General features: G+C 38.6%; 1 protein-coding gene across 1 annotated transcript in view; it reads right to left on the reverse strand.

The window, feature by feature from the left end:
* Positions 1-513: 513 nt before the first annotated feature.
* The window catches only part of MAMDC2 (MAM domain containing 2), a 269205-nt gene continuing 242721 nt past the window's right edge, over positions 514-26997 (reverse strand). Inside the window, exons 10-14 of the mRNA XM_053702515.1 lie at positions 25966-26059; positions 25574-25726; positions 24939-25201; positions 2895-2979; positions 514-1291 (exon numbers count right to left, since the gene is read on the reverse strand). Coding sequence (XP_053558490.1) covers positions 1227-1291; positions 2895-2979; positions 24939-25201; positions 25574-25726; positions 25966-26059 — 660 coding nt within the window. The 3' untranslated portion in view covers positions 514-1226. The remainder of the gene's footprint in view (positions 1292-2894; positions 2980-24938; positions 25202-25573; positions 25727-25965; positions 26060-26997) is intronic.

Here is a 26997-nt window from a genome sequence, read left to right on the forward strand (position 1 = left end):
CATTTATAGGGCTGGACATGTTCACACCTTATGACTCTGCCCTCTCTGGGCTTTGTTATACTTACAATAAGATCTCTAGGATAAGTGTCCCAGAGGAGGATTAATGTCTATGTCATTAAATATATTAGTATCTGCGTGTGTCAGAATATCTGTTTGTCAATGTCTCTAATTATGTAAATGTGTGTGTGCATGCGTGTGTCTCTGTGTCAGATTGAGTGATTGTGAGTGTTTGAGCATGCCAGTGTGTGTTTGTCAGTTTGTGTATAAATCATACCCATATATAGACAGTGTAAATCTCCTGCATTGATTAAAAAAAGTGCGATATTTCACCCACATCTCTAATGAAACACTTTAATATACTGCTACCAGTCCTGATGCCATTTGTCACCTCAGATAATTAAACATATTGATATAGCTGTATAAGTCTGAAAGCATAATATTATATCCCAGACCAGAACAGCTCCAGTGATTAAATAGCTAAAATTATCCCATTAGTTCAGTCTACGCACATAGTTCAATATGAGCAACTTATGCTTTATTTCCCAAAATATACTTACATACAAAATTAAACAGAAAAAATCAATATCCCACACAAAACAGTATTCGTCGAAAAAAATAAGGGAACAATCATAATCTTGCAATCATAATCTTGAACATTCCTTCAGTTATATGAAGCTTATTCCTTGGCTTATATTAGAAGATCCTTAGCTGTCCAACCAGTCCATTTTCATTGTTAACCCCTTAACAATTAGGGTTATTTTGAACATCAAATAATATAGCTTTTTTATTTTGGAAGTTCTGTATTTGGAGTTCCAGCTAACATACAACCTGATGACACACAATACTTTCGCCTGTCTCATTGTCTCGTTATATTTAAATTATGAGAAATCTGAACATAATCATTTGCAGAATATGCATATGTTATCACACAATTTACACATTTTTATTGTGATTTTTTTACTCTTATAAAAATACACACCCTTTATACCCTTGAATCAGTGACAAATTGAAAGTCTGCACACATAACTTTTTTATAGGTAACACAGAAATACATTAGTGACAGAAGTCTAGCCCTGAGTAGATTTTTATTCGCCGAACACACGTGCTCTGAGTTTGTACTATGTATCTGTAAATTATATATTTTTTGTATTTACATCCTCCAGAATTCTATAAACAATTTGTGTAGTTTCTGAAGTGCATAGTGTCTAAATCTTTACATTTTAGGACTAGAAATCAATTTCATTGACGTCCTCTGAATATCCTGATGAGTGCAGAGTCAAGATATCATCATCTATGGAAATAAGAAAGTTCACATTAGCGGTGGAATTAAGACAACCCATACAATTAAAAATCATTTCATACATATTTACTATTTTGTAGAAGACTATGCACAGTCTCGTTGCTATGCACACTCATGATCACTTTGGTATCAGTGTATTAATTGGTGAGTTAGTTGACAAATTTATGAAAACTTAAACACCCTTGCACATCTTAAACTTTTAAGGTTTATTTTAAATATTAGGGTATAGCTTATTTCCATAATCTATGTCTACACAATTAATTATCAATCATCTAGTTATTGATAGACAGATTTGCATTATCAACAAATGCAAGATAACAAGACAATGTAATAGCACTTAGTCTGAACTTCAAATGAGTAGTAGATTTTTTTTCTGACAATTTTAAAAGTTATGTCTTTTTCCACTCCCCCTGTACCATGTGACAGCCATCAGCCAATCACAAATACATACACGTACCATGTGACAGCAATCAGCCATTCACAAATGCATACACACTTATTCTTGCACATGCTCAGTAGGAGCTGGTGACTCAAAAAGTTTAAATATAAAAAGACTGTGTACATTTTGTTAATGGAAGTAAATTAGAAAGTTGTTTAAAATTGCATGCTCTAGCTGAATAATAAAAGTTAAAATTTTGATTGAGTGTCCCTTTAAGTTTGTTTTGATAAATGTCCTTTTAAAAGTTAATAATTTATGTGCTACCTACTTGATATTGGTTGCATAAAAGTCCTTTAATTACTTTTCATCAATACAGCATACACTTTTTTTTTATATGTCCAATATTGTTACAATAATCATCTGCATAACCTGTGGCCACATGACTGAAATAGTTAAAATAAAAACAGGAACTCACAAGCTAGAATAAGAGCATTTCCTTTTCCACTTACTATCCAGGCATACTACCCTAGTAGATATTTTCTCTATTCTGCTCTCTTCTTTCTTAAAGGGACATTCAACACTTAGTGTAACATGTTTTGATATGGTAAATAAAAAATATGGAGGTCCGCCTACACTATACCCCTCCTCCCTTGCCGCCTTGCTTCTGTCCTAATCAGCGGCGCTAACTACTCTAATAGCCGGTCAATATGGATGCCAAACTCCCCCCACTATTAAGTAGCTACCTTCTTCTTCATCTGATAAGCAAATCAGAATCCAGTCCTCGGACAGAAATTGCACGCGCGTGCAATTTCTGTCCGAGGACTGGATTCTGATTTGCTTATCAGATGAAGAAGAAGGCAGCTACGTAATAGTGGGGGGAGTTCGGCATCCATATTGACCGGCTATTAGAGTAGTTAGCGCCGCTGATTAGGACAGAAGCAAGGCGGCAAGGGAGTTGGGGTATAGTGTAGGCGGACCTCCGTTTTTTTATTTACCATATCAAAACATGTTACACTAAGTGTTGAATGTCCCTTTAAAGATGAACACATGAACACCAGAAGGGCTAAAATTCAATCAAATCCATTTGAGAAGGTCTTTCAAACAATCTATAGTGAGAAGGTAGTGCAGAAACCTTTTTACATTTAAAACAAAATGCTTTAAAGAACTTAGGCATAAGAAGTTGGAGAGATTTATAGTAAAATAATAAATTGTTACCTTTGCAAGGTCCATATTTAAATAGAATATCATCAATTGCAATATCACTTCTTATGGAAATTCCACGAATAGCTTCAAAGATAATCTGCAGAGATATAAGAGTTGATTCTTAGTAGGCACAGTCATTTCTTTGTAAGGCAAAAATAAAACGATACATAAAAATATGTTCCAACCAAATTTTAATCACCTGTGTGCACAATACATTTTGTTTGATCAGTGTTATGAAAACAATGTGAAATTTGTAAATCGTAGGAGAAAAAATGTGCGAACAAAACTGCTTCATCAGAAAATGGCAAAATAGCATAATTTAGGTAAAGCCAAGAAGAACAAGTAAAAAAAAAACTATAGGAAGCAAGAGTACAGCAGGGTTTTTAAAGTGAGATGAAACCCCAAATTTTATGATTCAAATAGACCATACAATTTTAAACATTTTTTCATTTTACTTCTGATATCAAATTTGCTTTTCTTGGTATCATTTGTTGGGGAGCAGTAATGCACTATTGGAACCTAGCTGAACACATCATGTAAGCCTATACAAGAGCCATATATGTTCAGCCTTCAATCAGCATTGCTGCTCCTGAGCCTACCTAGTTATGATTTTCAACTAAGGATAAAAAAGAATAAATAAATTAGATAATAGAAATAATTTGGAAAGTTGTTTTTAAAATTGCATGTTCAATCTAAATCATGAAATAAAATGTTTGGGTTTTATATCCCTTTAAAGTGTGCAAATCATAATTTCATAACATTTAGACATTCAATATCTCATGATTTTTGTTTACAAGCACTGTTTTAAACACAGCAATCCCCTTTACGGGATAGGATGCAGCAAGTAACAGTGTGTTAAAACAGTGATTGGAAGCAAAAACCGTGAGATATTGAATATTTAATTTGCATATCTTACCCAGAATTCCCTGGTGCATTGGTAACAGTGTATACAGAGTATTTCTGGGGTAAAGTAAGCGGGATACTTGCTTAGATCTGTCATTTCTCATGGTTTTATCTTTACAATAACTCAAATGAGTATTGCTTTTTCTCTGGAAAGAAGCTTCACCAAGTAGTAAGTGTTTTTTTCTTGCTGCATCCTAGCCCATAAATGGTGACAGTGTATACAGAGAATTTCTGGGGTAAAGCAAGTGGAGATACTTGATTTGGTAATTTTCTATTTAATAATACTATATCTCTTACTTTTGTGTAATGGAGGATTTTAATCTTATGTTTTTATCTCCACCATAACCCAAATGGGTATTGCTTTATTTATCTATCGATATATTCATAATGTAGTTACTTTATGAATTGGTTGCGGGCAAGCAGGAGCGGAACAAATGCGTGTGGACAGGTTCTCTTGATGAGAACCTTGTCCACATGGAGCTTCAGAAATGAGGGCTATAGTCTGTGCTATGTAACTGTCTTCATTCAATATTCTAGGGGGGGGGGGGTTTAGTTAAAAAAAGGTTATTTCTTGAGACTTATGAGTATATGAGATCCATTTATGGTTTCTAGCTGTGCTCCATAAAAATACTGCACTACTTACAGGTGACTAGACATGAGTGGTAGGTGGGGTGTCACACAATGTTCCCCAAAAGTTCAAGCTTAGGCCTCACCCTTTATCTCACCATGTATATTTTTCACAAATGAGTAGTCATTTTATCTTGTTGGTTGCCAATAACACATGTAAATAGTAGTGATTCGACCCTCTTGACTGCCAGGAACACACAGACAGCAATAATGGCTGTCTGTAACATATATAATAGAAAATGCACAGTGTTCCTTCTTTTTAGGGAAAGTTGTAATGCAAAGCGCATAGGAAGCCCTTTATATTTGGCTGACACTTAGGTGACTTTAAACATTTTCTGGAAAGCCTGCTAAAATACTGAACTGTCCTGTGGAATACTGGGCACCTGGCAACCTTAGACCTATAATTCTAACTTTTCTATAATAAGTGGCTTTGGAGGTTGATGAGCCAGATTTGGGGATATGGATTGGTTTGTCCTCTAGATAAAAACAAAAGGTATTTTATATGTAATTATAGAGTGTTTCTTTATTATTCAACCTAATAAGATGACTAAAAAAAAATTAAAAAAAAAATCTGCAATTAAAAATTGAGTGATGGGACCAATCCTGACTGATTATATACACATCAAGGACTTTAAAAGTATAGTTATATTTAACCTGACATTTTAGATATGTTTATATTTGAACAAACAGAAACTGAATACATTTGAGTGAATGCCTCTTTCAAACCTTATGGCCAATACTAACTTGGTCATCACATAAGGAGATAATTGGGGAAGGGGGAAGAACTGACATGCATAATCAAGAAGATTATAGTAAGTTACAGAAATAACGTTCATGGCTAAAGGAATGGAAAGTCAAAATTAAACTTGCATAATTCAGATAGAGCATGCTATTTAAAAAAAAATTTTTAAATTCACTTCTATTTTTAAATGTGTTTTGTTCTCTTGGTATCCCTTGTTGAAAAAGAATTTGCACATATCCTACACTAGTGGAAACTAGCTGCTGATTGGTGCCTGCACATATATGTCTCTTGTGATTGGCTAACTAGATGTGTGTTCAGCTTGCTGCCAGTAGTGCAATGCTTAATTAACAAAAAAAATGGCGCTAGCTACCCAACACTAGGGCCTAAATAAAAAGTTCAGGTTGGGTCAATATACTAACATATGAGTACACATCGATAGAGGATTGTCATGAATATCTCATCATGATTTAGATGCTAATGGGTTAATTTTCTTTAGCTTGTGGGCTAAAAACATTTGTTTTTTCAGAAGAAAATTGTTGCTGTGTTTTCCCTTAGGTAAGCCAGAGACCTAATAAATAGTTTGTAATATCCACAAGAGAGAACTTTATGGTCTAATTGGTCAGTTTATTGCCACCAGCCTTTCAGCGCAGAATGATGAAACACAGTGCCTCTATCCAGGAACTACACTGAGGTAATTGACAGGACAACCAGCCTTGCAAATAAATATACTTTTATACGTTATATAAAACATACAGAATGCAAAATATATAGTGTTTGGTATCAAAATACTCCTTACAACATCACTTAGGGATTGCCTATATGTGTATATGAAATAGATATACATATCAGAAGTTATAAGAGGTTATATCATTTCAGCCAAAGACTCTAAACTTTATGACATGTCGTAAAATGAGGGGAGTGGTATTTCTGGCAAAAGATGGAAGTGGATATTTCTGGTCCATCTGTAAGAAGGTTGGGTCAAGCAATTTGATAACAGAGAAACAAGTATACATTTTTTTGTCTAACAATACAAGTTGTTCATTCTACATGGGAGGCTGTTACAGTGTGAGTGACCATCTTATCTTGCCAATCTCCCTGGCACCGACATATAAGCTAGTGTCATATCTCTAGCGGACCTTGTTCTCTATCTATCCTTTGGCCTCTAAATCCTTGCACCTTATATCAAGTTCATTTCCTCCTTACCCTATAAATGATTACCGCACTCATTCACACCTGCTTGGAATTCTTGATAAGCTGACAACATTTGGAAGTACACTCTCTGAATATAGAATTCATCCTAAACAATTCTATGTTTGCCTAACCTGAAATAGAGACGGGTTAACCTCTCAAATACCAGATTGATAGTTACCAGCTCTGGCATTATCTAGTCAAAATCGATACATGTTCCTTTTTGTCTTTTCCTTGTATGGTTAGCTGAACTTACTCTGTGCAAAGATATAAGGTCTGCCATCTCAGTTGTTTAGTCAGCATTGGCAAATATTATAAGGAAGGGGAATGAATGTACACTGTAGCAATATGTAAATATATTTTCCTTGATATACAGTGTTCAACATTCCCCCCATTCAAACATATCATTATATTCTGCAGTTGTGGTCCCTTTCTTATGAAACATATTCTTATTTCAGGAATATATACGTAAGCCTGACATTAATTCCAAGCCCGTACCATGGACCCAGCAGCTTTAATCTCCCATGTGGAAGCTCTCACTCAGACTGTTGACAACTTAGCAAAGGGAATGACAGCCCTCCAGACAGAGAATACTTCCCTAAAACAGTATATCAATGAAAAGATTGATACCCTTAAGATCACTTTGAATACTCATGAACCACAACCCAACCCACCTCTACCTTTTACAGGACAAAGGAACGAATTCAGGGAATTTAAGAATTCGTGTTATTTATACTTCCAGTTAAAACCTAAGACCTACCCTAACGACCATTTAAAGGTCCTTACCACTATATCCTATCTACGTGGTGAACCACGAGTATGGGCCAATCTCTTCTTGGAGTCAGATGACCCTATTCTGTATTCCCTTGACCAATTTTTTAAAGCAATGGCTCAGCTTTATGACGATCCCTTTAAACAACTCTCAGCTGAGACAGCCATGCGATCTCTTCGCCAAAACAAAAGACAGGTTGAAGAGTATATAACCGACTTTAAGAAGTGGTCCTCTGATACCCTCTGGAACGATTTGTCCTTGCGTAACCAATTTCGCTTGGGCTTATCTGACGCTTTAAAGGAAGAGCTAGCCAGACAACCTTTACCAGATACCCTACACCAGCTTATCGACCTGTCAATCACTTTAGACAGACGCATTAGAGAGCGACGTACTGAAAGACGATACTCTGACTCTACACAAAGATTTCCACAAGTCTATACGGCTTCTCCCTCCACGAATAAATCAGCACCCAAGACTTCTACAGTGCCTATGGAACTGGGATTTATCCGAGGGCCTCTAACCCACAGGAGAAGCTCAGGCGCAAGGTAAATGACCTGTGCATGTATTGTGGAGGCTTAGACCATACCATCAGAGATTGCACTCAACTTCAACGCAAGACTGGTAAGCACAGGAACTTTGAGATTTGCTTTTCGTCAAAACATTTACAAATTAATCATTGCTCCCTACCTGTTTTGTTACAGTGGGAACACCTCCGACTAGACTCTCAAGCAATACTTGATTCCGGTGCTAGCCACAACTACATTGATGAAGACTATGTACGGATAAATAAAATACCAATGGTTAAAAAATTCAAACCAAGTCTCCTTCGTTTTGTTGATGGTAATGAGATCTCCTCCGGTCCAATATTATATCACACTATCCCTATACGTGTTACCACTAACACCCATCATACCGAATTTGTAACTTTTGATGTGATTCCATCACCTCTGTACCCTGTCATCCTAGGTATTCAATGGTTTAAAAAGCATGACCCCAGTATTGTATGGTCAACTTCTGAAGTAACTTTTAGCTCTTCTTATTGTAAGGACAACTGTTTATATCATGAGCAATTACTTATTGTAGATCCTCTCATAATACCCGAGGAATATACAGCATTCTCAGATGTATTCAGTAAAAAGGAATCCGAGACATTACCACCACACAGGGTGTATGACTGTCCCATAGACCTATTACCAGGCGTGGACATACCCTACGGCCATATCTTCCCTTTATCTGAACCCGAATTAGTACATTTAAAATCTTACTTGAAGGAAAATTTACAAAAAGGCTTTATACGTCCCTCCACTTCTCCTGCAGGGGCTGGAATCTTCTTTGTTAAAAACAAAGACCAGTCTCTTAGGCCGATAATAGATTACAGGGAATTGAACAAACGAACCATAAAAAACAGATACCCCTTACCGTTAATACCTCAACTCATAGATAGGCTAAAGGATGCAAATTACTACACTAAACTAGATTTAAGGGGCGCTTACAATCTAGTTCGTATAAAACCTGGACATGAATGGCTGACAGCTTTTCGCACCCGTTATGGGTTATATGAGTATACTGTAATGCCATTTGGCCTTTGTAACGCCCCTGCCACCTTCCAGTATTTTATTAATGATATCTTTAGGGACTTACTGGACCTTTTTGTTGTTATCTATTTAGATGACATTCTCATTTTTTCTCCCTCTCTTGAGGAACACATAAAACACGTAAAGATTATTCTCACACATTTAAGAGATAACTCCCTCTATGTGAAGTTAGAGAAATGTATCTTCCATTCAAAACATATTAATTTTCTTGGCTATGAAATCACACCAAAGGGTATTCAAATGGAAGGAAATAAAGTTTCAGCTATCCTTGACTGGCCTCCTCCCAAAACTAAGAAGGATGTCCAGAGATTCATGGGGTTTGCCAATTACTATCGTAAATTTATTAAGAATTTTGCCGCTTTGACTAGACCACTTAGCAACCTTACCAAAAAGGAGAGCAGATTCCTTTGGACTCGTGACTTGCAGAATATATTTGACTATTTGAAGTCTGCATTCACATCTGCCCCCATTTTACGGTTCCCGGAGCCCAACCATCAATACATATTAGAGGTGGAGGCTTCCAATTATGCACTCGGGGCCATACTGTCCCAAAGACAAACCCCAACAGACCCTCTTCATCCAGTAGCTTTCTATTCCAGACTCATGACCACTCCTGAAATAAACTACCCCATAGGGGACAAGGAACTCCTGGCCATCAAGGCCTCTTTAGAGCACTGGAGACATCTGCTCGAGGGAACTAAGATACCGGTTTTGATATACACAGACCACAAAAACCTAGAATATCTCAAGAGTAATCGTACGCTCTCTTCACGACAGGTACGTTGGAACTTGTTCCTCTCACGCTTCAACTACCTTATCACCTACAGACCTGCTTCAAAGAATAAGAAGGCAGATGCTCTATCTCGTCAACTCTCGCCCCCGGTATCAATCCCAGATGAAAGCTCCCTCATTCCTCTGGAAAACTTCTTAGGTCTCTCATTAGACCAGATGGACACATTCAAAACAGAACAGACACGGGATACAACCTTACCTAAAAGAATTCTGGTTCAACATAACAATGGGTTGTATTACCGTCAACATCAGGTATACGTACCACCATCTCTCAGAGATCAAGTACTTGCTACCCTCCATGACTCAGTTCTAGCCGGACACCCGGGTATCAACAAGACACAAGAATTAGTTACTCGATTCTTTTGGTGGCCCAATTTTTTGAACGACACAGCGGCATATGTGAAATCTTGTAAAGTGTGTGCCGTTTCGAAGTCCACCAGAACATCGCCTACGGGTGAACTGATACCACTTCCTACTCCCGATCGTCCATGGACGGATATAGCATTGGACCTCATTGTAGACTTACCTCTTTCGAAGAAACAAAATACTATCCTGGTAGTTGTCAATCTTTTTAGTAAAATGGCTCATTTTATCCCGTTCCATAAACTACCCACTACTATGGAGATGGTTACCCTGCTTCTATCCCAAGTCTTCAAACTCCATGGCCTTCCTAATTCCATAACCTCAGATAGAGGTACTCAGTTCACTCGTAAACTTTGGAGACAAATATGCCTTAGCCTGAACATCACAAGGCGTCTCAGCACCTCTTTCCATCCGCAGACTAACGGTCAAACAGAGAGGACCAACCAGTGGATAGAACAGTATCTTCGCTGTTTCATATCAGCCCGTCAGGACGATTGGGTTGACCTCCTGCCCTCAGCGGAATTCGCTTTCAATAATACATACCACAACACCACCAAAACTTCACCTTTCTACATCAACTATGGTTTTCACCCCACGTTTCAATGGCAGCGTAACAATCTGAACGCCTATCCAGTGGTGAACGAATTGATTAACACCATCTCTGATGCTTTGCTGTTGCCACTGACAACATCAACCTCGCTAAGGAACGTTATAAACGCCACTACGATAAAAAACGGTTGCCTTCTCCAAACTACCAGGTAGGGGATTATGTTTGGCTCTCCACTCGTAACCTACGACTGCCATTTCCAACCAAGAAGTTGTCTTCTACGTATATAGGCCCATTCCCGATAGACAACATAGTGAACCCGAATGCCGTAACTCTTTCTCTGCCTGCTCATATGAAGATCCATCCTACGTTTCATGTCTCTCTTTTGAAACCCTATAGAGCTTTGCGTCACCATACCGTCCAGGATCTTCATCTACCTACTGTTCCAGTTCCGCAGGATGTATATGAGGTCCAGCAGATCCTTGACTCCCGCATCCACCGCGGGGCTTTGCAGTATTTGATTCATTGGAAGGGTTACCCTGACTCTGAGGATTCCTGGGAACCTGCCTCGAATTTGTCTGCGCCCCGGCTCCTAGCTCAGTTTCATGGACGGAACCCTGACCGTCCTGGTCCTGATCCCCGGTGTTGATCATTTGGGGGGGGATCCTGTCATATCTCTAGCGGACCTTGTTCTCTATCTATCCTTTGGCCTCTAAATCCTTGCACCTTATATCGAGTTCATTTCCTCCTTACCCTATAAATGATTACCGCACTCATTCACACCTGCTTGGAATTCTTGTGCCGCCTACTTGCAACACTTGCTCACAAGCATCTCAGACAAGCTACTGACTGAACGCAATTCCGAAGCTCCCGGCTGTAACAGTTTCGGCTGTGACGTCACACGCCACCGGAACCTCACTCGACATCGGGAACCTAAGCCTTGCAAAGCACAGCCGCTTGCAGGAAATCTTCTATTGCTCTTCTCGCTTTCAAACTAAATTTAGAGTGCTTACCGGTAAGTGCCTTACTCCATAGTGTCTCATATGAAAGTACTACATAACCGCAAGATGTATTTTGAATAACGGAACTTTACCTTATGTGACAAATATGTTTTATGGCTAATAAGATAAGCTGACAACATTTGGAAGTACACTCTCTGAATATAGAATTCATCCTAAACAATTCTATGTTTGCCTAACCTGAAATAGAGACGGGTTAACCTCTCAAATACCAGATTGATAGTTACCAGCTCTGGCATTATCTAGTCAAAATCGATACATGTTCCTTTTTGTCTTTTCCTTGTATGGTTAGCTGAACTTACTCTGTGCAAAGATATAAGGTCTGCCATCTCAGTTGTTTAGTCAGCATTGCCAAATATTATAAGGAAGGGGAATGAATGTACACTGTAGCAATATGTAAATATATTTTCCTTGATATACAGTGTTCAACATTCCCCCCATTCAAACATATCATTATATTCTGCAGTTGTGGTCCCTTTCTTATGAAACATATTCTTATTTCAGGAATATATACGTAAGCCTGACAGCTAGAGAAGTATTAGGTCTGTTATTTCTTGTTTTTATTTTTAAAACTGTTAGCGTGTGTATAATTCTATTTGTTAACGTACTTTTATTAATAATGCACTGTGACTTTATTTTTGCTCATAATAAATCATTCATTTATTACGTTTTTTGCCTTTGTCTAATATTTGAACAACGTTACTGAAAGAGACTGGTTGTATTTATACTGTGATTTTAAGTTATTTTTTGCTAAATTGTATTCTGGGATTTAATTTGTTAGTCTGGGTTTTTCTTAAGATTACCCATATAATAAATCTTAAGTGGTGGCAGGTTAGAGATAGTTTAGTGTAGGTGGCATTAAAGGGGAGTTTGGGCATTTTTTCCTAAGTCTAGGACAGACTAGAGAGTGTTGTTAACCCTTGCACCCACTGAACTAAGTCACAGGCTTGCCTGGAGTGGCTAGACTTTGACAGATTGGTTAAAGTGGAGAGGCTCTGTTAACCCTTTCTGTGCCAAATGACTGGTGCAGGGTTGGTTAACCCTAGTCGTCACAAATTGGTGGGCAGCGGTGCAGATATTTTTTATTTATTAGATTTTAGTACTTTATGGATTTGCTAGTGTGAAAATCCCAGTACTACAAGAAATTGTGACTCTCACAATTTCCAAAGGCTAAAACTCAGTGCATTATATAGTTACACATTGCAAACAGTCCCCTAACCTATTCTCTCTTTATCTATTTTATTTTTTACTATGGAGACACACCTGCAGCAGACCAAGGAAATGATGGCACTGTTATGCCAGGAGAGAGGTATTCCCTCCCCTGGGAAACCCAAAGAGGGATTGATACAAGCTCTTATGGACTATGACAGCAGTCAGGCCCCACAAGCTGAAGCCTCAGGAGAGGTGTTCACAGCTGTGGGCAGTTATTCATCAAGCTCTGGAGATCCCCTGGACTGTTATTTACAAACTGTTCTAAAGCATATGGGCTCAGCGGATCCAAGTTTGCGCATGGAGCTGATCCTAAAATTCAAAGAACAGCAAGCTGCTGAGCACCATGCTGAGAGAGGGAGAGGTTCTGGCCACAGAGAGACAGGCTGCTGAGCACCAGGCTGAGAGAGAGAGAGAAAGCCTCTGGCTGCAGAGAGACAGGCTTATGAACGATAGGCTGAGAGAGAGTATCAGTTACAGCTTGCACAGTTGGAGAGAGCAACTGTCTCATTTGTTAGTAAACCTAGAGACTCCTCTTTAATCAGACAACAGGCAGAAAATGTCCTTAATCTGGAGAAAGATGGAGACTTGGATGTATTCCTGCACAGCTTTGAAAAAGTTTGCAGACAGTTCCAGCTGCCAAGGGAGCAGTGGGCCAAGTATCTTAACCCTGGTCTGAATGGTCCTGCACTGGAGGCTTTTGCAGAACTTCCTCCAGAGTTTGATCAGGACTATGATGCAATTAAGGCTGCACTGCAGAGGAGGTATACTCTCACTCCTAAGGTGTACAGAAAGAAATTCCATACTCTGCAGAGCGGTACATTAGAGAGCTATACTGCATTTGTGGGAAGCCTGACAACAGCATTCAAGCAGTGGATCAGAGGGCTAAAGATTGCCACAATGAAGGACCTGGAAGATCTGATGGTTAAGGAGCAATTCATGCAGCTGTGCCCAGCAGAAGTGCAGGAGTGGGTGCTGAACCGCAAGCCCAAAACAGCCTTGGAGGCGGTGAGCTGGCAGATTTTCACACAGTCAACAGGTCACCAGTGAATGGGAGAAAAGTCTTTGTTAAGGGGGCATCCACCTGGAAAGGAGCTGATCCACGACCCCCCTTTACCAAGCCTGTTGTGCCTTTATTTAATGTGCCTGTTCCCTCTGGGAAAGGAGGGGCGAGTGCTGCACCTGAGCAGGGGGATACCCGCAGGTCTTTCACTTGCAACAAAGTGGGCCACATCAGCTCCACTTGCCCAGAGAAAATGAAGTTGGCACAATCAGCTGGAGGGAGTAATCCCTCAGAAGTACCAGAATCTGTGTTGTTTGTTACACGGCCAGAGGAAAGCAACAATGAGAACCTACAACCTGTGACTGTTGGAGACAAAGTAACATTGGGGCTTTGGGACACAGGTGCAGAAGTGACTCTTGTGCATCCAGGGCTGGTGAGCTCTAAGGACATTATTTCTGGCAGGACTGTAGCAGTAAAAGGGATTGGGGGAATGCCACTTGCAGTGCCTATGGCACGTGTTTACCTTGATTGGGGAGCGGGGAGAAGTTTAAGAAATGTGGGGGTATCTGACAATATTCCTAATGATGTGTTACTGGGTACCGATCTGGGTAGATTGTTATCTCTGTATGTGCCTGATAATGAAACCTGTGACCTAGTGACATTAGCTATGGACTCAGATGTGCAAAGGGCAGTGTGTAAAAAAGTTCAGAGACATGCTGACCATGAGGGAGGACAGTGCTGTGCCTGAATTGGGGGTGTCTGTGCTGAGATGTGGAAGTGGGAGAGGACTGTATGACAGGGAGGTAAGGCAGATGTATGGTGAATGTCTGCCTGTGCTTGAACCTGTGAGATCAACTGAACAGAATGAAAATGTAAGAGGAGAGACTGACTGGGGAGAAAGACAGATAGATGGTGTGTGTCAGTCTGTGCTCAAACCAGTAGGATCAGTAGAACAGAGTTTAAATGTACAGGGAGAGATCGACTGTGAAGAAAGGCAGATAGATGGTGTGCTTATGCCTGTGCTTGAAAAAAGTGGAGTCTTTAGAAAAGAGTGAAAATATAACGGTGGAGAATGGACAAATGGGCAGCTGGATGATGTGTGTCAATATGTTCCAGAACAAGTGGAGTCCCCTGTGGAAAGAAAGAGACAGGATAAATGGCAGAAGGAAGATATGTGCTTGTCTGTACCAGAGTTAGCAGAATCACAAATTATGGGTGAGGATGTGAAGTGGCAGACTGACTGTGAGAGAGGGCAGAGGGAGATTGTAGCCCAATCTGTGCCAGAAGCAGCAGCGCCCCAGTATCCAGAGGGTGTGGGGTAGGATGCCACTGGATCCCACATACCAAAAACAATAGATTATTACAGTAAAGAAAACAGGAGACCTTTTGGATACAAAAGTTAGATTGTTTGCACCCAAAGGGTTTAAACGTAGATCTAGACTTAGATGCATTTATGTGAATAGTGCCCACACTTGTTGTCCTATGGGCGATGCTACTGATAGCTATTTGTCATTTTTTCTTTAATTCTATTCCAAATTTTATTTTTTATTTTAATCTCAGTAATCTGTGTGGAAACCTGTTCTCTTTCGGAGTTGAAATGGTGTTTTTAATACATCTTAGCTTTTCCCAAGGCATTTGCATTTCTGTATGTATTATGAAATGTCCTTAGTTTTTAATATACCTTGTGTGGAGTATAATATTTATATTTTAAGTTTGATGTATGCAAATATGAAAAGTAGACAGAGTCAAGTTCACCTATTTGTGCGCTTGTGTTATACACATATATACAGGTCATCCGGGGACTAGATGGTTAATTACCTCCATGATAGGAGGTGTGTTTATTGAACTGTATAACCGCCAATGAGACAATCTTTGTATTTATACATAAAGGACTGTGTCTAATGTGAGGCATGAGAATTATCCTCTTGAGAAAGACCGCACGTTAGCGGTTGAAACACGTTGTAGTTTGTTGAGCTCTGTGAGCACCTGTAGTCCTTTCACTAAACAGGAACCATCGTTGTTAGCTGTAACTACGATCTGGACACAGACGCACACAGGACGCCTGTGAGTACCTGAAGGAGACGCTGACCGGTCAGAAGAGTGAAGGAGAGGCAAGCGATGGGGGATATCAAGCTCTTGATTGTTGTGATTTTATGTAATTTGGATGAATACATTCTTTTATACTGTAAGTGCATCTTTATAGCTCTAGATTTAGCTTTCAACTAAGAATACCAAAACAACAAAGCAAAATTGGTGATAAAATTTAATTGGAAAGTTGTTTAAAATTACATGCCCTATCTGAATCATGAAAGTTTATTTTGGACTTGACTGTCCTTTTAAACTCTATTTTAGAGAAATCTATAGAACGTGTGTTTCATGTATACTGGGTTTTTTCTGTAAAGTGCATACTTTATTAAGTGGATGGATATATAATAATATTTTCCCAAAATTATGTACACTAATTTCTTATTTATGTATTTATTTGTGATTCCTCACAATTCCAAGTTTATACTACCCCCCTCAGATTTGTTGGGGTTCCTACGCCCATGTTGTTTGGTATACATGAAACTTTAAATGTAGATGTATAGTTTTATCTAATTAAAATTAACCGTTTATATAATACTAAATAATTAGTAATAGCATGTGTGTTAGTTGATGATTTGATTAAAGGTATACTAAACCCATTTTTTTTTCTTTCATGATTCAAATAGAGCATGCAATTTTAAGCAACTTTAAGCAAGGGTTTGGGCGGCAAAAGAGCTAACTGCCCTTTTAAGGGCAATGCCCATCCAAATGCCATTTTCAGGGCAATGGGGAGCTTAGGTTTTTTTAGCTAGTATTTTATTTGGGGGGTTGGTTGTGTGGGTGGTGGGTTTTACTGTTGCGGTGGTTATTTGTATTTTTTTTTTACAGGTAAAAGAGCTGATTACTTTGGAGCAATGCCCCGCAAAAGGCCCTTTTAAGGGCTATTGGTAGTTTAGTTTACGCTAGGGTTTTTTTTTATTTTGGGGGGGGCTTTTTTATTTTAATAGGGCTATTAGATTAGGTGTAATTAGTTTAAATTTCTGTAATTTGTTTATTATTTTCTGTAATTTAGTGTTTGTTTGTTTTTGTACTTTAGCTAATTTAATTTAATGTAGGTAATTGTATTTAATTTAGTTAATTTTTTTAATTATAGTGTAGTGTTAGGTGTTAGTGTAACTTAGGTTAGGTTTTATGTTACAGGTAAATTTGTCTTTATTTTTAACTAGGTAGTTATTAAATAGTATAAATTATATAGGGGGTGTTAGGTTTAGGGTTAGACTTAGGTTTAGGGGTTAATAACTTTAATATAGTGGCGGCGACATTGGGGCGGCAGATTAGGGGTTAATAAATGTAGGTAGGTGGCGGCGATGTTAGGGCCGGCAGATTAGGGGTTAATAATATTTAACTAATGTTTGCGAGGCGGGAGTGCAGCGGTTTAGGGGTTAAAATGTTTATTATAGTGGCAGCGACGTTGGGGGCGGCAGATTAGGGGTTAATAAGTGTAGGTAGGTGGCGGCGACATTGGGGGCGGCAGATTAGGGGTTAATAAGTATAATGTAGGTGGCGGCGATGTTGGGGTCAGCAGATTAGGGGTTCATACATATAATGTAGGTAGCGGCGGTGTCCGGAGCGGCAGATTAGGGGTTAAAATTTTTATTTTAGCATTTGTGATGCGGGAGGGCCTCAGTGTAGGGGTTAATAGGTAGTTTATGGGTGTTAGTGTACTTTTTAGCACTTTAGTTATGAGTTTTATGCTACGGCGTTGTAGTGTAAAACTCATAACTACTGACTTTTAAATGCGTTAGGACTCTTGACAGGGTAGGTGTACTGCTCACTTTTTGGCCTCCCAGGTCAGACTCGTAATACCGGCACTATGGAAGTCCCATAGAAAAAAGACTTTACGAAGTTTACGTAAGTCGTTTTGCGGTAAGGCCAAAGAAGTGTGCGGTGACCCTAAACCTGCAAGACTCGTAATACCAGCGGGCGTAAAAAAGCAGCTTTTGGGACATGGAATACTTGAAGATCAAGGATCAGAAACTTAGATGGGACAAGTGGATCCTTACTAAATATCTTAACTTAAAAATGGTCCCCAGGGGCTTACGTATAAACAAATTTCCAACATATGATGTTAAAGATACTGCTTATATAGAGAAGTGGAATCAGGCACTCACTGAGTGCTCGCTCAAGTTAATTGCTCTATTGATTGAGTATAAAGATATGCTATTAGCAGAGATTAAAGATAAAATTGTTCAATTACAAATAGAAATGAATAGATATAAACAATGTGAGATCTACCCTGAGTATGACGATATTCTTAAAGTGACTATGGCGGAGTCTAGAAAACTTATCATTCAAACTAAGCATTCGAAATTCTTAAGGGACCAAAAGGATTACACCAAAGGTACGGTGTGCATCTGGCATAGACAACAGAGAAGTATATCCTGGTCCAAATCGAATGGTAGTTTGAATGATCAGAGCTCCGCCCCTAAGGGGACCCATGGTAAACAGGGACATTGGAGACAAAAACCACAAGCAGAGGCAAAACCCAAGAAGGTAGCTTTCTCTAACTCTGAGCTATGATTACGGCATAACTGCCGAAACGCGTAAGCTTGTACACCATGGAAGGGCTGTTACTTTTGTGACCTGTTTTACTGGATGAAATAAAGCTGTAACTACTTTACAATTGCGACTCCAGCATCTTTTTACTCAGTTCTCTAACTCTGAACCAGATCTGACAGATGAGGACAGGTTTGCCTCAGGATTTGACACTGATGGATGTTCTAGTTCAGATCCAGATGAGGTGTGACCACCATCTAACTCTGTTGAAATAGCAGGGGACAATATGTCAGCTCCACCTATTAAAAGTATTCTTAAAGATAGTAGTAACACAGGTGCTCGCCCCAAAAGGGGAAGACATAGAGGATGGGGCAGGTCACACTATCAGTCAAATACCAGAGATAGCTTTCAGGGGGAGGCAAGTGTTGCTCCAGAAGCTCAGGTTTTTCACTGGGCCCCCAGAAAACCACGGGGAGGGGGGGAGGTCAAATTCAAGCTCCAGCCCAACCCCCGCCAGTAATAGACAACACACACAGATATCCAGTGAGGGGCAACAGGAACACACAGAGGCAGAAATATCAGTGATGGATAATTCAGTTATTAATGTATCTTCATATAACCTTACCGAAGCAGAACACAAAGTACTCAAGTATGGCTTGGGCTTTGTCCCCTCGCGAGACTTTGACTTATTCCAAACCATTTTGGATGTCAATAGGCTCGTGAGGGACCTAACTCTAAGGAAATACTTTCAGGGTGATATTGTCCCTCAGAGTACTACACGTACAGAGACCAGTGCCAATTTTGACGATCTTGCCTTCACAGATATATGTTCATTAAGCAATTTGGAAGACCTCTCTTATGAGAACAGTGATCAATTTCATGTGGATAAATTATCCTGTAGAATGAAATCTAGATCCAATTTCTATCCTATACAGGCCAGGGGCAAAGGCCTAGAGGTCTTCCACAAAAGGGTAGTTGAGGATCTAACTGCACTATCTAAACAACAAGGTACCAGTTATTCCAATTTAACGAGAAAAGAAAGAGAAGCTATAACTAGCTTACAGAATAATGATTCCATCATTATTAGACAATCCGACAAGGGAGGAAGCGTGGTTGTCTTAGACAAAGAGATGTATGTGTGTGAGGCACTTAGGCAATTACAGGATCCTGAAGCCTATACTGCCTTAAGGAGAGATCCAACCACACAATATCGGGCATTACTTAAGGGCCTTCTGGATGATGGTCTGGAGATGGGCATTATTGACAGGAAAACATACGATTGCCTTTTGGTTGATAATCCGTTAATGCCCATTTTCCACCATCTCCCGAAGGTCCACAAAAGCCTTACAGAGATTAAAGGTAGACCTATAGTGGCAGGAATAGGCTCACTGTTGGAGCCACTATCCAAATGGGTCGATCAGTTTCTGCAGCCATTGGTACACAACTTGCCCAGTTACTTAAGAGACACCACACATACCCTATCTAAGCTGGAAGGAATTGTGTGGAAAGAGGAATACAGTTGGATGACCATTGATGTGGTCTCCCTGTATTCCTCGATACCCCACGAATTTGGTATTGAGGCCATAAAATTCTTTCTGGACAGATACACTGGGTATTCGGATGAGCATAAAAGCTATGTTCTAAGAGCAATAGACTTTTTGCTTAAACACAATTTTTTCAAATTTTCGGATGTATGCTATCTCCAGAGGTGTGGAACCGCGATGGGGGCTAAATTTGCCCCCTCCTACGCCAACCTCTTTATGGGGTGGTGGGAGCAGTTCCACGTCTATGGAGATAGCAACATCTTTTCTTCCAAATTGGTCAGGTACATGAGGTTTATAGATGACCTGCTGATTGTTTGGTCATCAGGGTTACTAGAAGCCCAAGAGTTTGTTAACTATTTAAATACCAACCAAGTAGGTTTACAATTCACATTTGAATGGAACAAGTCTACCATTCATTACTTGGATGTTAGCCTCACCTCAGATCATTTGGGGGGTAGGATTAATTCAACTTTGTACAGGAAACCTATATCTGGCAATTGTCTTCTACATGCCCAGAGTAATCACCCTGGGCATGTTTTTAAGGGAATTATTAAAGGTAAGTTTTTACATGTGAAACGCAACTGCTCCTTAGACAAGGATTATCAAAAAGAGAGCAAACTTTTGACAAATCGTTTATTGGCCAGGGATTACCCTAGAAGGGTGATCAATAGAGCCAGGAAAGAAGTGCAGTCAGTGGAGAGAGAACAACTACTTGTTCCAAAGAGGGACAGAGAAAATAATATATCAGGTGAACACAAGAATAAACAGAAGCCATTATTCATTACATCATACTTCAATCAGTACTACAAGGTTTGTTACATAATCAGGAGGAATCTTCCCATTTTAAGGGGAGACTCCAAACTGAGTAGTTCCATTAAAGATGGCTGTCAATTTGTTTACAAGTGGAATTTGACACTGGGAAACATTTTATCTCCCAGTATGCTGAAAACAAACAAACCGCAGAGCTCTTGGCTGCATTTTAAAGGCACCTTTAGGTGCGGCAAAAGAACTTGCAAATCTTGTGATCACATACACGTTTCCACTACTTTCATCTCTGCTACTTCGTTGGAGGTGTTTGAGACTAGAGGATGTGTAAAGTGTTCAAGTAAATTTGTAGTCTATTTGGTCGAGTGTACCTTGTGCTGCCGGCAATATGTTGGTAGAACCACAAGGGAGGTGGGCACTCGGATCAAAGAACATCTTGCGCATATCAGTCATGATAGAGCAGTTTCAGCCCTCTCAAGGCATTTCTTGGAAGTTCACAGGGGCAATGTTGGATCCTTCAGGTGGCAGGCTATTGAACAAGTTATGAGACCCCCTCGTGGAGGTGATAAATTCCAGATATTATCAAGACAAGAAATATACTGGATCCATAAACTTGGTAGCCTGCTACCTGTCGGGTTCAACTCGGAGTTTGACATCATCAACTATTGGCACCGCTGAAATAGTATAGGTTTACTGTATAATGATAGGAATCTACTGTTGTTTATTTTCTACATTATCGACACACACTCTAATCTGTGTCACTTGATACTACTTACTGTTGTTATATCACTCTATTATCCTTATGCATAGAGGCAGTACTATGTAGCTGATATATTGTCTATTTACCCCTAATAATCAACTATTGTGGTTGGAAGTACTGCAGTATGCTCAGTCATTATTAAATTTAATTGCAAAGACTGTATTTGTTTCACAGGTACAGTTTTCTGGTAGTGTATCACATGTTAGTATTGATCTGCTTGGCCTAGGGGTCTCAACAAATCTGATTTTCCACTACTCATATGTATTTATAATCTTTTTTTGTATATATAGATATCTGCCCAGCACTTTCTCCTTTTTATTATGTTGTTAGCGCCTTATGTGGCTTATACTATTTATAAATATATGATACATGCTATATAATATAGATTAGATAAGTATAGAATTATGCTTGCAGCATACTGCGGTACGTATATACTAAATTTTCCAATATTTTCCTAAATCTATTAGTGTATAGCCTTTTGAACAATGTATGCAGTATACTATTTATAAATATATGATACATGCTATATAATATAGATTACATAAGTATAGAATTATGCTTGCAGCATACTGCGGTACGCATATACTAAATTTTCCATAATTTTCCTAAATCTATTAGTGTATAGCCTTTTGAACAATGTATGCAGTATATTGCTGCTGCACATATGTGTACCCCCCTATATTATTGGTAGTTGGTTATCATGTCACAGCTAATCTGTTTAGTAATCACCATTATATCCTTTGTTATAACATACTTCTTATGAGACAACTTTTGAACATGGTTTTGATTATATTTATAATTATACTTCTGTTTTTTCATTATGTTTATGTTTTATTTTTTGATTGGTTTCACTTGTACATATGTAAATGCAACTATAATAACTATCAGATTAAGGTATTAGTACACTTGTATATTACTTCAGCCAGGTAATTAAAGGGTTAAACATGGGTGTGTTGAGCTCCTCCAATGAGAGGAGGCTATTTGTTTTAAATAGTATGCACATGTTGCAAGATTTTAAGTTTATGACTACGGTCTGTTGACCGAAACCGGTCAAACTTTGTTTCACTTTGTTTTTACCCTTGGTGTCTAGCTGTATACCTATGGACTATTCTAATAAAGATTATTTCTTTTAATCATCCTGAGTGTCAGCCTCACGAAGTTTTGCTAAGGGATTTGGAACATTCTCCTCTTTTTACTATTTACGTTGTGGATTTCTGGGACTCCACTCTTTTGCACAAGGGTTCCTGTACTCTCTGCAGGTAGCTGACAAGGGAGCCGCTGAAACCGGATGCTGGAAGGAGGGGCTTAGGGGCCGAACTGTGTGTGCAGTAAGGAGGATCTTGAAGACGCTGGGATTGCAAGCTGCAGCAGCCACAAGGAACTAAGGCTGTATGAACACGCTGAACTGTGAGTGCTGCTTGAACTGTATTCTGTGACAACGTTTGCTTGCTTGCGCTATTGGTGTCTATATTGTTAGCCTTAGGAGGTGTTGGAGATTGTACACATTTTATTGCTGCCTGGTCAGCGTTGTGTTTTGTTCCTCCCCTAAGGTATTGTGGCTACTAATTTCCACACATGCACCATAGCAGCCTATATGCTTCATCTATAATCATCTGTACAGACAGCACATCATACAACTTGGACAAGGGATTGAGCTCATAACTATCACTAGTAGGTGTGTTGTATCCAGGGCAAACCATTAACCCCACATGCTTTTTTACTACTTATATGTGAACTTTGGTTTCTCTCCCCTTTGTTTATATTTGAATGTCATTGGTACAATCTGCTCCTCACACACACATACTATTACTTGGGAATAATACTAGCCCCCACGACAGCCCCTCTGCTGATTATCTTTAGTCCACTACTCTATTTACATCTTTTGTGCAGACTCCGGTATATTTTGTTCTAAGTTTTATATGTAAAAAAGCAGCGTTAGGACCTCTTAATGCTGCTTTTTTACCCTAATGCACAACTCATAATCTAGCCGATAGTTTGGATGCATAATTGAAATAGGACCATAAACTTCTAACCCCAAATAAATGTCACCTAATTGTTGACTTTATCTTTCTTTATAAAAAAATTATATTGTGATACAGATTTTTTTTAATTCAATTTAAATAATTTGCATGCACAATCATTTTGTTTTAGTAAAATAAAATATTTGAGATCTGAGATACAAAACAGTAGCAGCTATCTACTATTACTTGACATTTTTTTAAGTGAACACCAATATAACCAGAAAGAAGCTACTTGAATACAAACTCAACAATAATCAAATGCCACTTGTTCTTAGCTGGAAGCCTTAGGGAATTGCTGGGGATATTCAGCCAATTTTTCATAAGTAAAGCCAGCTAACTGAATTCAACCCTTGCCCCCTCCCCTTCACAGACAAGTAATTAAAATATTACAATCAAACACTCCATGTCAGAAACCTCAGAATCCTCGGAATGAATGTATAAGTTGTGCACTGTGCATTGGAACAATTATCTACAATTGTCTTTTTGCATTGTTGGCTTAGCACTCGAGCAATATACAACATAAGTTTTACTGAGCGCCCCACAGAAGTCTATTATGTGAGGGATTTAGCCCACCCGCACTATATGAATATGCAGATGTAAGGCCTCTAAAGTATGTCTCCTCACACCATTCAGCACACTGCTGTACTGTCTGACCTTGCATATGTTATTAACTTTATTAAACTCATATTCCATACAATAAACAAAAAATCCAATACTGGAAATATGATTCAGGTTCACCATCTTAAAGAATATTATTCCTCTGAGACTGAAATAGTGTTCATCTTAAAAATACTATTCTTATGTCTCCTCTGTCACAAACAGTATACATTACCAGTGTAAACTATGGAATAGTGATAACTTTAGTGCATATAAACAAGTAGAATGAAATAGAACAATTTAAAGATTTAAAGAAAAAAGTTAAGAAGAAACAAGAAAATTGGTTGTCCACGGGTGCTCCCAGGAAGGAGAAGTACTAAAGTGTTCTAGTCGTCTGACTAATCAAAATGTATCAGCCTGTTGGTTTCTTCTGTTACTTAGCCTTATTTTATCTTCCCATAAATCCATTCTTCCCATCTGTGAATGTATTCTTCTCTTTTATCAAGGAAAGTGGAGAAGATATCAGACATCTGTTGGTAATATTTACTTTTATGTGAAATAAGATATGTTTTTAACTTTTGTACCTAATAAAGGATTATTTTATTCCACTGTATCCCGGCATCTCCTGACTATATTTTCTTCATACAAAGCAAATCTAGACTATCCCTCGAGAAATAAAAAATCATTTTGGCCTTGTAATATGACAGCAAAAATAAAAGCGCTATTGATTGCATTCGAGCAATGTTTTTATGTTTTTGTTTTTTGAGCTCCACTTGTTATAGGCCAAAATGTGAGCACACATTGAAACTAAACTGCTTTGTGGGGGTTAAAACACACAGTAGAGCAGGGTTGATTGTGTTAAAGTGACATGCTCTACACTGGATTAGAGAATTTATTTGTTTGACTATTACGGCCCTTTTAACTGCAAGTTGATTTTTTTATATATATTCTTTTGATATTCTTTCATGTAGTAGAACATAGAACACCAAAAACTGACATCTTCTATTTAACAGACAATTGTATCTTACCTGATGTTGCTTTTCACACTCATATTCTATCTGAGCTTTTAACCACGTTATGCTCTGCTCTCCTCTCTTTGTCCAGAGCAGGTGATCACTATACTTGTCACTTTCTGTCCTCAAATACACATTTAGCAATCCAATGCCAGCTCCATACATATGGTAAAAGAATGTCAAGCACTGCTTCCCATGAACAGCATGAAGAGATTTTGATAGGAGTCTTGCTTTTTGTCCATAAACCATAACAGAGGCTTCAATATACATGTAGTGTCCTTAAAGAGAATAGTTAACATTTAAAAATTATGAGCTTCAGTTTAATTTGTACAAAATGTGCTGCTACTGCTAGGTCTAAGCACCCATTTTCTTTTTCTTTCCTCAAAACCAAGAATGAGATTAAAGGGACACAACATCTTTTTTTGATGAATTTGATAGAGAGAAAGAGAGAGAGGGACATCTACATTTACTTAAAAAAATATATATACTATTTTAAAAAAATAGAAGCAAACAATATTTTCTATTTTTTTTGTATTTTTTAATAAATAAAAACTTTTATACAGCAAGAAGCATTTCATCAATATTAACTACATCTTAAAGGATAGTCATTTCCTTTTGTTTTATCAGATTTACAATATACCTTCACTCACCTACCCCAGAAGTGTGGTCTCCTTTTGGCCCAGTGTAAGATGTAGGTGTCTCTCCTCGTACCCTGTGCCATTTGCCTCTTCTTTGCCATTCTTGATGAAATCCACAATCATTTCTTTCAAAGGTACATTCTCCAGGGACTGGAGTGAGCTTATCTGAAATTATACAATCTATCAATTTGGACAGAAAAGGGTGCAGGTTCATTTCATTAGACATGGGTCAAATGGCACCTACCAGAATTTGTCAGATAGGGTGTTATGTTTATTTTTGTATCGTGTTCCCACCCTACTGACAGGTTAAATGTAGTGGAGAGATGCCAAGTGGTGCTCATATTTTTATCACAATAAAGATAATATTAATAATATGAATCAACTAGTTTTGTATTAAATCTCACCTGCTATTTGGCAGCTTCCAATGCTCACTGTTACATCATCAATTGCAGCAAGACCACAATCCCAAAAGCTTTTACACCAGCTCACAAACACAGCCTTTAATGCAAAAAGATAAGTAGAGTTATAACAAAACATGCAAGGTCAACCAGCAATCAAGGAAATCGTTTATCATAAGAAGAATGCACACGACAGACACTGCTACTAAGCCTTCTCTGGCTTCTATCTTCAAAGTGGGACACTCTGAATGTATTGCCACAGAGCAGTTGATAGTTTACTAAGATAAGAAAATGACTAAGATGAAGTTAAGTTGTACATGAACATACTTCTCTTCTAAAGCCAACAAAATATTGGTTTATATAGTCAAACTACGAATAGAAAATATGTTAAAACAAGAAGCTTTTTAAATCTAATTCAAAACTAATACAGCTGTTTCATTTGTGTACTTCCTGCTTACTTTTGGCAAATAGGTACTTCCTGCTAATGCTTATTGGCGGATATTTGCTTATTCACTAATAGGATCTTCCTACAATAGCTCATTTGGCTGACCATGAATATACAGCTTATGAGCCTTAGCAGTACACAAGTATTATAGTTTCAAGTAAAATTTTAACAACTTTTACCTAACTTTTTAGGCAAAAAAACTCCTCCAGGTATTCATGCTTTTCATTTATATACAGTACAGTGTTCCTTTAAAGGGATACTAAACCCACATTTTTTCTTTCATGATTCGGATAGAGCATGCACTTTGAAGCAACTTTCTAATTTACTCTTAGGGGCCGATTTATTAATGGAAAAAGGAGTTAAGAAGCAGCGGTCTTAAGACTGCTGCTTCTTAACTCTTAAGCCTTCTCTGAGGAAGCGGACATCAATCCGCCTGATCTCATACGATCGGGTTGATTGACACCCCTTGCTAGCAGCCGATTGACCGCGAATCTAAAGGGGGCGGCATTGCATAAGCAGTTCAGCAGAACTGCTGGTGCAATGTTAAATGCTGACAGCGTATGTTGTCGGCATTTAGCAATATAGGGCGGACA

The sequence above is a fragment of the Bombina bombina genome, chromosome 2 (genome assembly GCF_027579735.1).
Source record: "Bombina bombina isolate aBomBom1 chromosome 2, aBomBom1.pri, whole genome shotgun sequence".
Lineage (NCBI taxonomy): Eukaryota > Metazoa > Chordata > Amphibia > Anura > Bombinatoridae > Bombina > Bombina bombina.